Below are 13,851 nucleotides of genomic sequence, written 5' to 3'. Positions count from 1 at the left end.
GAGTGCCACTTGGTCCAATATTGTATATAATATATGCAAATGACCTAATGAACACAATTAAACAGAGTACTGCTTTCGCATATGCGGATGACACCGCGCTAGTAGTCTCGCACAAATGCATAAGAACTGCCACAAAAATATTGCAAGACGAGCTAAATATTGTAAACAAATGGTGCCATGATAATGAAATAATAATTAACGCCGGAAAAACAAAAATTATGTATTTTAGACCTCCGCATGTTACTCAATCAGGTATTCAGATCGTATTCCATGACACGACCTTCCTCCACAATAAGAATATAAGAACTCCAGATATAAACGATGATTGTTCCAACAAGATAGAAGTTGTAACAACCTTTATGTACTTGGGAGTTCACTTGGACAGCCACTTCAAATGGAAAACTCATCGGGAACTGCAGAACAAAATCCGGAAGTCGGCATACGCATTATATCATCTGAGCTTATGCTCCCCCTTTTATGTCCTTAAGCAAGCCTACTTTGCTCTGACCGAATCATACATCAGATATGGAATTACAGCATGGGGTAATAGCGCAAGCAGCAGACAACTCAAAGTGTCGCAAGATAGGATCGTGAAGCTATTGTACCGCAACAAGCTGCAAACAATACTAGCAACAGTAGACATAATAGCAAAATAAACTCTTCAAAAACAGCGATCTTCAAATACTCAACATTAAGGGACTCTACAGAACTGCAATATTACATGAATTCTCTGCAAATACACATCTACTACACCCAATAAACCATGAACACAATACAAGAAGAATACGAGAAGGAAGATACAAAATCCCAAAACATATGAATAATTATGGAAAATCTTCGCTAGGCGTCGAAACCTTGAATTATTTACCTATAAATTTATTTAATATTAGAAATAAAAAAACTAAAAAAAGGGAAATTAAAAATTTCTTCGTAAATATGAAATGATCTCTATCACTATCATCTCGAACGTATAAGATACCAAAAAAATCTATAAGATACAAAATAAGAAACCAAATACAGCTGAACTGAAATCAATTTTAATTAATAATCATAATATATCCAATTACTTTTGTTTGCCTACAAACAAGCCTTGTGGCTTCGTGGAAGTATGGAAATAAGATGAATTGTAAATGACTATGTTTATTAACCAAGGTTAATAAAAAATAAAAAAAAATGTTGTTGCGTTCAAAATATTTATGCACACATTTCGAAAATGTCACCAATCATGTTTTTCCAATTTACGCGAAAAACAAAAACCCAACCGTTCGTTACGACTTACTTCCACAGACTGATCTCTCCATCATACGTTGTTGAATAAATACCCATTTTCTTGTTCTCTTCTCGCTTTTTCCATCGCTTAATTTCAATCACAAAGGTGATCAATCATGGGGATCAATCACATGTGTAATTGGAAACGGAAAATTTTTCATCACGTTTGTAATTGAAAATTATTTCCGAATTGATTAACAAATTAATTGAATCAATATTTTAATTGGAAAGGTAACAAATATCAATCATTTTGTTAATTAGTTTTTAGGTTAGGTTAGGTTAAAGTGGCAGCCCGATTAAGATTCAGGCTCACTTAGACTATTCAGTCCATTGTGATACCACATTAACTAAAAGTACCTATTACATATGGGCACTTATAGTTTTAACCGCTGAACCTTCTTGATTATTTTTCTTTGTTGAACCAACCAGATTGTTCCAAAAACATTAGCCGACTGCTTAAGTTAACGTTTTCCAGATCCGCCAGTAATCTGAAGCTATATGCTCCTAAAAGTTGCTTGCGCTTTACACAAAATGCAGGACACTCACACAAGAGGTGTTTAATTGATTCTTTTTCCTCCGCATCATGACAGCTCATAGTTTTTGCAAAATCGCCTATCAGGCAGCGACCCGTTATAGCAGATATCAGGAGTGATATCTGACGTCTCGAGAACATTAGCATATCTAGTGTGCGGTTTAAGTTGAAATGGGGCCATATTTGCTTGGTGTCGTTACAACCCTTGCAATTCTCCCATCGAACATTTGCCATCATAACAGCCTTCTCACGCAGCATGAGCTTGCAGGTAGCTAGGGGCATACCAACAAATTCTAGTTCCCCTGGAATATGTAAGGTAGTCCCTAGCCTAGCCATCAGTGTAGAAATCTATATATTCTTTATTCCCCGGGGTCTGTGTGCACCACGCCTCACTGTTGGGGATTAGAGTCTCAAAGTTTTTGTCGAAAAGTGGACTCGCCAAAGTGTAATCCACTACGTCAGGCACATCTGGCATTATTTTGAGGACAGAACTGTGACCGTAACCTTTTTCCGAACACAGCGATAGTTCGCGCAACCGCACAGCCGTTGTTGCAGCTGACTGTTTGGCCAAAATGTCTAAAGGCAATAGATATTGCATCTGACGTTAAGGGAATTTGTTCCTGTCTTGCTGAATGCGCCTGAAATACACAAACACGCCATACGCTGAACTTTATCTAAACAAGTCGGTTTCTGAAGTGCCGGCCACCAGACTACAACACCATATATTATGGGTCTAACCACTGCCGTGTATAGCCAATGCACAATTTTTGGTTTTAGTCCCCACTTTTTTCCTATTACCTTTTTGCACGAGTACAAAGCTACAGTTGCCTTTCTCGCCCTTTCTTCAATATTAAGCTTAAAGTTCAGCTTCCTGTCCAAAATAACGCCAAGGTATTTTGCACAATCACCAAAGGGAATTTCAATACCCCCTAAGGAAATAGGCCTAACCGTGGGAGTTTTGCGAACTTTGCAGTACATGACTAATTCTGTCTTTGCAGGATTTACCCCAAGACCATTGTCTTTCGCCCATTTCTCAGTCATCCGGAGGGCCCTCTGAATAATATATCTGATTGTGGATGGGAATTTTCCCCTGACTGCCAGAGCCACATCATCTGCGTATGCCACCACTTTTATCCTTTCTTTTTCTAGAGTAACCAGAAGGCTATTTATAGCAACATTCCAAAGAAGAGGTGATAGAACTCCTCCTTGGGGAGTGCCTCTGTTAACATACCTTTGTATGTTTGCTTGTCCTAGTGTGGCTGAAATACGTCTCTTCATTAGCAGTTCGTCTAACAGCCTAAGTATACATGGATCAACATTCAGAGTTGTCAGTCCATTTAATATCGAGCTCGGATGGACATTATTGAACGCCCCTTCGATGTCTAGAAACGCCACGATTGTCTATTCTTTGACAGATAGTGAGCTTTCAATAAAGCTGACTAGTTCATGTAGTGCGGTCTCAGTAGACCTGCCCTTCGAGTATGCATGCTGTCGTTTCGAGAACAAACTTGAATCGATGCTAGTTCTAAGATAAATATCTATCATCCTCTCCAGAGTCTTAAGTAGGAATGAGGATAAGCTGATTGGTCGGAAATCCTTCGCCCTCGAGTGAGAGACTTTTCCCGCTTTAGGTATGAAAACGACTTTTGTTTCCCCCCACTTTCCTGGGATATATGATAAGTTGATACATCCTTTATATATCACCGACAACCAGGGGATAATTTTGTCAGTTACAGCTTGTAACTCCGCCGGAGTAATTCCATCAGGTCCGGGGGATTTGAATGGTCCAAAGCTATTTAGCGCCCATCTTATTCTAGTTTCCGATACGATTTCCTCGACAGGAAACGACCGCTGAGCAACTGTGGCACCGCCAGTACATGGTTCAACCTGATTTCCAGGAAAATGTGTGTCCAATAGTACCTCCAGCGTCTCCTCACTGGACGTTGTCCAATTGCCCTCCGATGTTTTAATGAAACCTGGAGCGGAGTTGGTGGATGCTAGAACCTTCCGTAGTCTGGAAGCCTCGGACGTATTCTCAATACTGCTGCAGTAATCATTCCAAGAGTTATGCTGAACCTTTCTCAGTTTTCGCTTGTATCCTCCCAGATTCTTCTCGTAAGCGTCCCAGTCCCCAGGGGCTCTGGTGGACTTTGCTTTGTTAAAGAGCTTCCTGCAGGATTTCCTCATATTACTTAATTCTAGGGCATGCAGCTTTCAGTGAGATGTTGAAGGCCTTAGTAATCCTCTCCACTGCGTGTTCGATATCTTGCACATTTCTCATATTTGTCTCTGTTGGGAGCCACCGTGGTGCAATGGTTAGCATGCCCGCCTTGCATACACAAGGTCGTGGGTTCGATTCCTGCTACGACCGAACACCAAACAGTTTTTCAGTGGTGGATTATCTCACCTCAGTAATGCTGGTGACATTTCTGAGGGTTTCAAAGCTTCTCTAAGTGGTTTCACTGGAATGTGGAACGCCGTTCGGACACGGCTATAAAAAGGAGGTCCCTTGTCATTGAGCTTAACATGGAATCGGGCAGCACTCAGTGATAAGAGAGAAGTTCACCACTGTGGTATCACAATGGACTGAATAGTCTAAGTGAGCCTGATACATCGGGCTGCCACATAACCTAACCTAACCTAACCTTTGTCTCTGTTATTTCCGGTATCATCATATTGAACGATTCCCTATACCTATTCCAGTCAGCTTTCCTAACATTTGGCGGAAACATGGTCTTGGTGATATGAACATCAAATTTGAAACTGATGTAGCGATGATCTGAGAAGCTGTGTTCACTTAAAACCTGCCACTCAGATATCATTTCATTCAGTTCTTGCGAGGCCAAGGTGATGTCCAAAACCTCTTGCCTGTTTTTAGTGACAAAGGTTGGGGCATCTCCCTTGTTGCAAACTACCAGATTAGTACGCAAAATAAACTCTATTAGCGACTCTCCCCTTGCATTAGTATCACTACTTCCCCATATACTATGATGTGCATTCGCATCGCATCCCATAATGAGTTTCGTCATTGTTTTCAATGACTCCTCCACTAAGGTCTTAACGGCATATGGAGGCATCTCCCTGTCATGTCCCATGTAGACCGAAGATACCCAATATTTGCATTTGGCTATTTCTAAACTGGCAACGACAGTGTCTGCATTGCACATTGAAGGAAGCAGAAACAAGTTGAGCTCATTTTTAGCAATTATACAGGCTCGATTTACATCATTACCAGTACACTGCAATAGTTTGAACCCCGGAGTACTTAATTCACATATTTTGTTTCTATAAACATATGGTTCTTGAATAAGAACTATATCTATGTCCCCTTTCATCAGGAGAACTTTTAAGGCAGCACATGCAGCCTTACAATGATGAAGATTTATCTGGAGGATCCGTAGGACCATCGAGATTTTCAACAACCGTCACATCAGCCGCTTCAATCGAGTCATCAAGAATGTACTCGTCAGAGATCTCGGTGACTCTCGCAATAACCATAGGTTCAACTTTGGTGAGTTCTGAGGCTATAGAAACCTCCTCTCGCATACGGTGTCTATCCATGTCTTCAACTTTGGTATCTCCCTCGACTTCGCAAGAGGATCCACTTACTTCTGATTCAGACAGAGGCTTGTCCATTTCTGAATCCTTTATCTGATCGTTTTTATATACCTTCATTTGGATATAATGAAAGCCATAACATACACGGCCTTGGGACTTTGCTAGATGTGGCAAACACTGAGTGTTCAATATAAACACTGCATGCCGTCTTGGTCCATCCACTTCATCCAAACGGCCAACCTTCCAATCAGCTGTTGGAAGATCTGGATTGCATCGTTTCAGTCTATTTAAAATAGATTCAGGGTCAGAAGGGTTTGCAGGCATCCACGCATGTGCTCTAGGTCTAACCGGTATGTCTTTCTTCTCGACTAACTCTAGAGCAGCTCCTTCCCAAACTTCACCAATTAGTATCAGAGCAGCTTTAAAACATTCTATAGACCTCTGGTCCTCAAATGCGACTAGCTTAAATCGTCCTTGATACCAACCAGCCTCTTGGTGTCGAGGATCTGGGCCGGGAAACTTTTCCAGCACCTGTGAGTAGACGACAGACAGAGCATTCTCAATTTCCCCCCATTTTTGCTTTGGAACCATACCGTCCAATGCTCCTTTATTAATGATAGCCATCACAAGGCTGTCTTTAGCAACTGAGGCAAACGATCTTTGATCCCTTTTGGAGGATGGCAGCTCATCCGGCGATCGTTCCCTTTTTCCAGTTTCAAGAATTCCTTGAGCCCATTTTAAGGAATCGCTTTGTTTAGCCGACAGCGTGCTTTGGTCGACTGATCCTAACTTCTTTAGGATAAACAAAGCATTTCTGCGTTCCTTGAATCTCTTTCGTGAGGGATTACCTCCTTTTGATGTCGTTACCTTAGAAAAAGTTTGACTTGTCATAGTGTCGCCACCTGTCGACCCGTCTACAGGTCGACTAATTGGGCCTAACTCTTGGCCAGATTATAATGTAAATTCATGACATTTTATATGTATTTGGAAATATATTTTATTACTATTATATACGCACAAAGTTTTCTAATAGATACGCCCGAAAGATCGGCCAGGCCGCATTCTATGTACTCACTACCGCATTGAATTCAACTAACAACGGCCGTTCGCAATTGTATTATTATATCTACACGTACTATTTTGCATATGTTTCGGTGTAAAAAATATATATTTGGAACTCAAATTTTTAACACATACACGGATGAAAAAGACTGTTTTTCATATGTTTGGCTATAAACATTATAAGTTTGGAAAACCAATTTTTAAACACAATATTTTTGAGTGCAAGCATATAATGTTCATAAACTAGCATAACATGTTTGGGACATATATGTTAATATGTTAGAACATATTATGTTTGGGACATAAAATGTTTTTAAATATAATATGCTTGGATGCAAACATATATTAATTTAGAAATAGCCTATAAACATATATGTGTTTAGTAGCTTGGAGCGCTATTTAACAGGGAGCGATATTGAATTAAGTTGGTGGTTGTTGCTTGTTATTACAAAATTAACATTTTATTTTTCCTTGGGCAATTGATCAGCTACTTCTTTGATCCTTACAAACTGTGTGGTCCGCTGTTCGAATCCTCGTCCGGCAAAAGGTAAAATTAAAATAAAAAAAATCATACAATTGAATAATTTCTTCTACAATGTTTGTATTACAGACAAGGCATATTAATATGTCTTGTATTACAGAAAAAGGTGCTAAGAACTAAAAAATCTCGTGGAAGTGAGAAAGATGTGGGGGAATATACAATTGGGCAGAAACAAAATTTTGAGCATTCAGGTCGAAAACCTATGTTGTTAGCACCTATATTACCTGTTTATTTTCATAATTCATTATGATTGTAAATATATAAATAAATAAATAAAATTTTGAGCACAATATTGTTTGTTTTTTTTTTAAGCATATAATATTTTTGGGTGCAAAATGCTTCCAAACATATTATATGTTCACATAATAACATATTGTTTTTGGAAGACAACATTATTGAATTTGGATGCAAAAATACAAAATGTTTGGAAATTGACTACCCAAACATATATTGTTTAGACCAATATGCTTTCAAACATATTATATATTGGTAGAGATCAAACATATAAATGTTTGGGCAATAGCCAAAAATGTATATGCTTGAAGCAAAATATGTTTGAGTATATGTTACAGAAGCAATTTTTTGTGAGCGTGTAGGCTATTATAACATGTATGTTAATAAGTTAGAACACTCCAGCAAAAAAATTGGAAATTGTTTCAAAGGCCCAACTTTGCACAGGGAGTTATTTTAACTCTTTCACTACCGAAATAAACCTAATGTTTTATTTTTTTTCTTCTTTTGTTTGCACTAACAGCATGCATGTAGAAAAAATTGTTATTTTGATAAACTACCTCAATTACAAAACAAGTATATACGGCCGTAAGTTCGGCCAGGCCGAATCTTATGTACCCTCCACCATGGATTGCGTACTAACTTCTACGAAAGACTGTCATCGAATTATTTGGGTTGTGGTATCTTAAAAGTTCTTAACATCGTTTTCTAAATTGTGAGTTAGTCCATACGTGGTATATATTAGACAAAAAAGTTATGTATAGTAAAGTCTACAAATAATTACGAATCGATATGGACTTTTTGCACGGTACGTAGAGAGCCAGAATTGAAATATGGGGGTCGCTACAATTATGAACTTGATATGGACCAATTTTTGTGTGATTGGAAACCGATTTATCTGACGGATATATATAACTATAGACCGATATGGACCTAGTTACGCATGGTTGTTAACGACCATATACTAGCACAATGTACCAAATTTGCTCCTCCAAGAGGCTCCAAAACCAAATCTCGGGATCGGTTTATATGGGGCTATATATGATTATGGACTGATATGGACCACTTTTGGCATGGTTGTTAAATATCATATACGATCACCACGCAGCTGATCGGATGAATTTTGCTTCTCCAAAAGGCACCGGAGGTCAAATCTGGGGATCGGTTTATATGGGAGCTATATATAATTATGGGCTGATAGGAACCAATTCCTGCATGGTTGTTGGATACCATATACTAACATCACGTACTAAATTTCAACCGAATGGGAAGAATTTTGCTCTTCCAAGGGGCTCTGGAGGTCAAGTCTGTGAATCGGTTTATATGGGGCCTATATATAATTATGGACCGATACCGACCAATTTTTGCATGGGAGTTTGAGGCCATATATTAACACCACGTACCAAATTTCAACTGAATCAGATTAATTTTGGTCTTCCAAGAGGCTCCGGAGGTTTATATGGGGGCTATATATAATTATGGACCGATGTGGACCAATTTTTGCATGGTTGTTAGATACGATATACTAACACCATGTACCAAATTTCAGCCGGATCGGATGAAATTTGCTTCTCTTAGACGCTCCGCAAGCCAAATCGGGGGATCGGTTTATATGGGGGCTATATATAAGTATGGACCGATGTGGACCAATTTTTGCATGGTTGTTCGAGACCATATATTAACACCATGTACCAAATTTCAGCCGGATCGGATGAAATTTGCTTCTCTTAGAGGCCTCGCAAGCCAAATTTGGGGGTCCGTTTATATGGGGGCTATACGTAAAAGTGGACCGATATGGCCCATTTGCAATACCATCCGACCTACATCAATAACAACTACTTGTGCCAAGTTTCAAGTCGATAGCTTGTTTCGTTCGGAAGTTAGCGTGATTTCAACAGACGGACGGACGGACATGCTCAGATCGACTCAGAATTTCACCACGACCCAGAATATATATATACTTTATGGGGTCTTAGAGCAATATTTGGATGTGTTACAAACGGAATGACAAAGTTAATATACCCCCCATCCTATGGTGGAGGGTAGAAAAAACCGCTATTTGGCCTATATCAAAGTGTGAGGAAAAATACCAAACAAAAAATCAAATAAATATCAGCTATATCAGAGTTTATAAAATGCATTTAAGTACTTACCAATATTTATAGGTTATTTAGACTAAAGCCTCTACATTAAAATAACTCCGAGAACTAAATCGAAACTAATTGAGGAAATAGAGTTTGGTGTTGTTTTCGAAAGGATTAAATACATTGTTTATAACTCGTTTTTTTATACCCTTCACCACTACTGTGGTACAGGGTATAATAAGTTTGTGCATTTGTATGTAACGCCAAGAAGGAAAAGTCTGAGACCCATCGTTTAGTATACCGATCGTCTTAGAATTAAATTCTGAGTCGACTTAGCGATGTCCGTCTGTCTGTCTGTCTGTCTGTCCGTCTGTCTGTCTGTTGATGTATTTTTGTGTGCAAAGTACAGCTCGCAGTTTTAGTCCGATTGTCCTAAAATTTGGTATAGGGTCCTGTTTCGGCTCAATCGTTTCAGAAAAAATCGGTTCAGATTTAGATATAGCTGCCATATATATTTTTCACCGATCTGGTCATAATTGGCGTGTATATCAACCGATCTTCCTCAAATTCCGTACATCCGAAAAACTTGCAAAATATCAGCCAAATCGGTTCAGATTTAGGTATAGCTCCCATATATAGCTTTCGCCCGATTTACACTCATTTGCCCACAGAGGCCAATTTTTTGCTCCGATTTAGTTGAAATTTTGCACAGGGAGTAGAATTAGCATTGCAGCTATGCGTGCCAAATTTGGTTGAAATCGGTTCAGATTTAGATATATCTCCCATATATAGCTTTCGCCCGATTTACACTCATATGACCGTAGAGGCCAATTTTTAACTCCGATTTAGTTGAAATTTTACACAGGGAGTAGAATTAGCATTGTAGCTATGCGTGCCAAATTTGGTTGAAATCGGTTCAGATTAAGATATAGCTCCCATATATATGTTTTTCTGATTTCGACAAAAATGGTCAAAATACCAACATTTTCCTTGTAAAATCGCCACTGCTTAGTCGAAAAGTTGTATAAATTACTCTAATTTTCCTAAACTTCTAATGCATATATATCGAGCGATAAATCATAAATAAACTTTTGCGAAGTTTTCTTAAAATTGCTCCAGATTTAAATGTTTCCCATATTTATTTTTTACTAACATTGTGTTCCACCCTAGTGCATTAGCCGACTTAAATTTTGAGTCTATAGATTTTGTAGAAGTCTATCAAATTCTGTCCAGATCGAGTGATATTTAAATGTATGTATTTGGGACAAACCTTTATATATAGCCCCAACACATTTGACGGATGTGATATGGTATCGAAAAGTTAGATCTACAAAGTGGTGCAGGGTATAATATAGTCGGCCCCGCCCGACTTTAGACTTTCCTTACTTGTTTCATGTTATTAATGGGAAATTTAACTTTCTTTGTTTCAAAAAGGTTAAAAAGAGAATAAGAATTAATAAAATTGTACAAATTGTTTAAATATTATGGAGAAATGCTAAATTCATTTTAGAAAAACTGAAAATGTTTAAAAATATTTGATGTCAAACGTTACAGACCAACGTCATAAATCATAAAATATTATTTATTTGGTAAAATATCACAAAAATTTTTATTCACATCCAAAACAATGAATTCGAATCACACCTTAAGAAGTGATGCAAATTCAGTGCAACGGCTGTTGAAATCAGACCTATGACAAGCCCATGTTAAATTCATCGCTTCTGCGTCAATTTTGCTCCACTTCCGGAAGAAGTCAACAAAGAGAACGACGCATGTTTAGCTGGGACCTTACATTTGTCTCTATAATGTCTCTGCAAACATATATTTATTTAGAAATTTCGTATAAACATATATGTGTTTAAAAACTCTCTATAACGAGAGAGAATCTAGAAAAATGATAAAGATTGCGACAGAGCTAGATAACGAAAGATATTAATATAACACAATGAGAACATCAAACGAGGGCAAATGATGCTCTACTTGAGAGACATTTTTCGTTGTGGATAAATGACTTACAAATAGTCCAACTCGATTTGTTTTGATACCACAAGGAGAACAGGATGATGTCGATGGGGTGCATCGTCCATATGCCAGACGCATATCAAAATTAATGCTGGCAGATGATGTTGATGTCTTTCGTTACCTACCTCCGTCGCCATATTTATTTTAACAAAATGTAATGTCCCAAACATAGTGGACCCATAAGAAAAGATAGGTTAACTTTAGAAATTCTTAACTAAACTGTATTGCAAATGCTGATATTACCAAAATAAGGAAATGTATATTAATCTATTATTTCATACGAGATATCTAGCCATGAGTGCGTACGTTATGTGCAATTGTCAAAAAAAAGTTAAAAGGTTAGGCGAAGCCTTTTCTACCAATGTCAGTGGAACAACATTATATGGTATTTGTCGATTATTGATTTTTTAAGTAGTACACTATTATTATTATGGTATGGTTGTAGGAATAAAAATTTGGATCTTACCTTTCCATGCATTTTATAGAGGGATGCACCTGGCCGCTCTCGGGCCAGGCCTGTGTATAAAAAAGAATCACGAACAGATTTCGTTAGTGCAGTTTGTAGATCTACTTTATGCAATTCTCCAATTTTTTCAATTATACTAACTCCAACGCCATTGCTGAAAGAAAAGAATATATGGACATTTACTTTTGGTTTATATGAGTTTTATTAGTTATTGAAATAAATCGAGGCATGTCACCATTAGTCACAAAAACAAATTAATCAAGGTCTTCAACATCTCACTGAAAGCTGCATGCCCTAGAGGGAAGCCAAGGGGGGAAAATCGACCACCATGGTTGTCTACGGAGTTAAGTAATATGAGGAAATCCTGCAGGAAGCTCTTTAACAAAGCAAAGTCCACCAGAGCTCCTGAGGACTGGGACGCTTACAAGAAGAATTTGAAAGGATACAAGCGAGAACTGAGAAAGGCTCAGCATAACTCTTGGAATGATTACTGCAGCAGTATTGAGAATGCGTCCGAGACTTCCAGACTACGGAAGGTTCTAGCATCCACCAACTCCGCTCCAGGTTTCATTAAAACGTCGGAGGGCAATTGGACAACGTCCAATGAGGAGGCGCTGGAGGTATTATTGGACACACATTTTCCTGGAAATCAGACGGTTGAACCAGGTTCTGGCGGTGCCACAGTGGCTCAGCGGTCGTTTCCTATCGAGGAAATTGTATCGGAACCTATAATAAAATGGTCGTTAAATAGCTTTGGGTCATTCAAATACCGCGGACCTGATGGAATTACTCCGGCGGAGTTACAAGCAGTCACTGACAGAATTATCCCTTGGTTGACGGTGATATATGAAGGATGTATCAACTTAGCATATATCCCAAGAAAGTGGAGGGAAACAAAAGTCGTTTTCATACCTAAAGCAGGAAAAGCCTCTCACTCGAGTGCGAAGGATTTCCGACCAATTAGCTTATCCTCATTCCTGCTTTAGACTCTGGAGAGGATGATAGACATGTATCTTATAACTAGCGTCGATTCAAGTTTGTTCTCGAAACGACAGCATGCATACTCGAAGGGCAGGTCTACTGAGACCGCTTTGCATGAACTAGTCAGCTTTATCGAAAGCTCACTATCTGCCAATGAATCGTGGCGTTTCTAGACATCGAGGGGCATTAAATAACGTCCATCCGAGCTCGATATTAAATGAACTGGCAACTCTGAATGTTCATCCAGGTATACTTAGGCTGCTAGACGAACTGCTAATGAGGAGACGTATTTTAGCCACACTACGTCAAGCAAACATGCAAAGGTATGTGAACAGAGGCACTCCCCAAGGAGGAGTTCTATCACCTCTTCTTTGGAATGTTGCTATAAACAACCTTCTGGTTTCCCTAGAAAAAGAAAGGATAAAAGTGGTGGCATACGCAGACGATGTGGCCCTAGCAGTCAGGGGAAAATTCGCTTCCACAATCAGAGATGTTATACAAAGAGCCCTCCGGATGATTGAGAAATGGGCGAAAGAGAATGGTCTTCGGGTAAATCCTGCCAAGACAGAATTAGTCATTTACTGCAAAGATCGCAAAACCCCCACGGTTAAGCCCATATCCTTAGGGGGTATTGAAATTCCCTTCGGTGAGTGTGCAAAATACCGTGGCGTTATTCTGGACAGGAAGCTGAACTTTAGGCTTAATATTGAAGAAAGAGCGAGGAAAGCAACGGTAGCTTTAGACTCGTGCAAAAAGGCAATAGGGAAAAAGTGGGGACTAAAACCAAAAATTGTGCATTGGCTATACACGGCAGTGGTTAGACCTATAATGGTATATGTAGTCTGGTGGCCGACACTTCATCAGCCGACAAGTTTAAACAAAGTTCAGCGTATGGCGTGCTTGTGTATCTCAGGCGCATTCAGCAAGACAGGAACAAATTCCCTTAATGTCATGCTACATCTATTGCCTTTAGACATTTTGGCCAAACAGTCAGCTGCAACAACGGATGTGCGTTTGCGCGAGCTATCGCTGTGGTCGGAAAAAATGCACGGCCACAGTTCGGTCCTCAATATAATGCCAGATGTGCCTAACGTAGTGGATTACA

General features: G+C 39.0%; 1 protein-coding gene and 1 long non-coding RNA gene across 3 annotated transcripts in view; one reads left to right on the top strand and one right to left on the bottom strand.

The window, feature by feature from the left end:
• The window catches only part of qin (tudor domain-containing protein qin), a 663,334-nt gene that overhangs the window by 146,342 nt on the left and 503,141 nt on the right, over nt 1–13,851 (bottom strand). For both annotated transcript variants that reach the window (XM_075291196.1, XM_075291197.1), the window contains exon 8: nt 11,766–11,919. In XM_075291196.1, coding sequence (XP_075147311.1) covers nt 11,766–11,919 — 154 coding nt within the window. The remainder of the gene's footprint in view (nt 1–11,765; nt 11,920–13,851) is intronic.
• LOC142221464 (uncharacterized) lies at nt 6,904–7,254 on the top strand. The gene is made up of 2 exons (XR_012718049.1): nt 6,904–6,968; nt 7,063–7,254. It is a non-coding gene; the product is annotated as an uncharacterized LOC142221464 (long non-coding RNA).

This window comes from Haematobia irritans, chromosome 1 (assembly GCF_050003625.1).
Source record: "Haematobia irritans isolate KBUSLIRL chromosome 1, ASM5000362v1, whole genome shotgun sequence".
NCBI classification, from domain to species: Eukaryota; Metazoa; Arthropoda; class Insecta; order Diptera; family Muscidae; genus Haematobia; species Haematobia irritans.
This window is presented reverse-complemented; position numbering and strand designations above follow the sequence as displayed.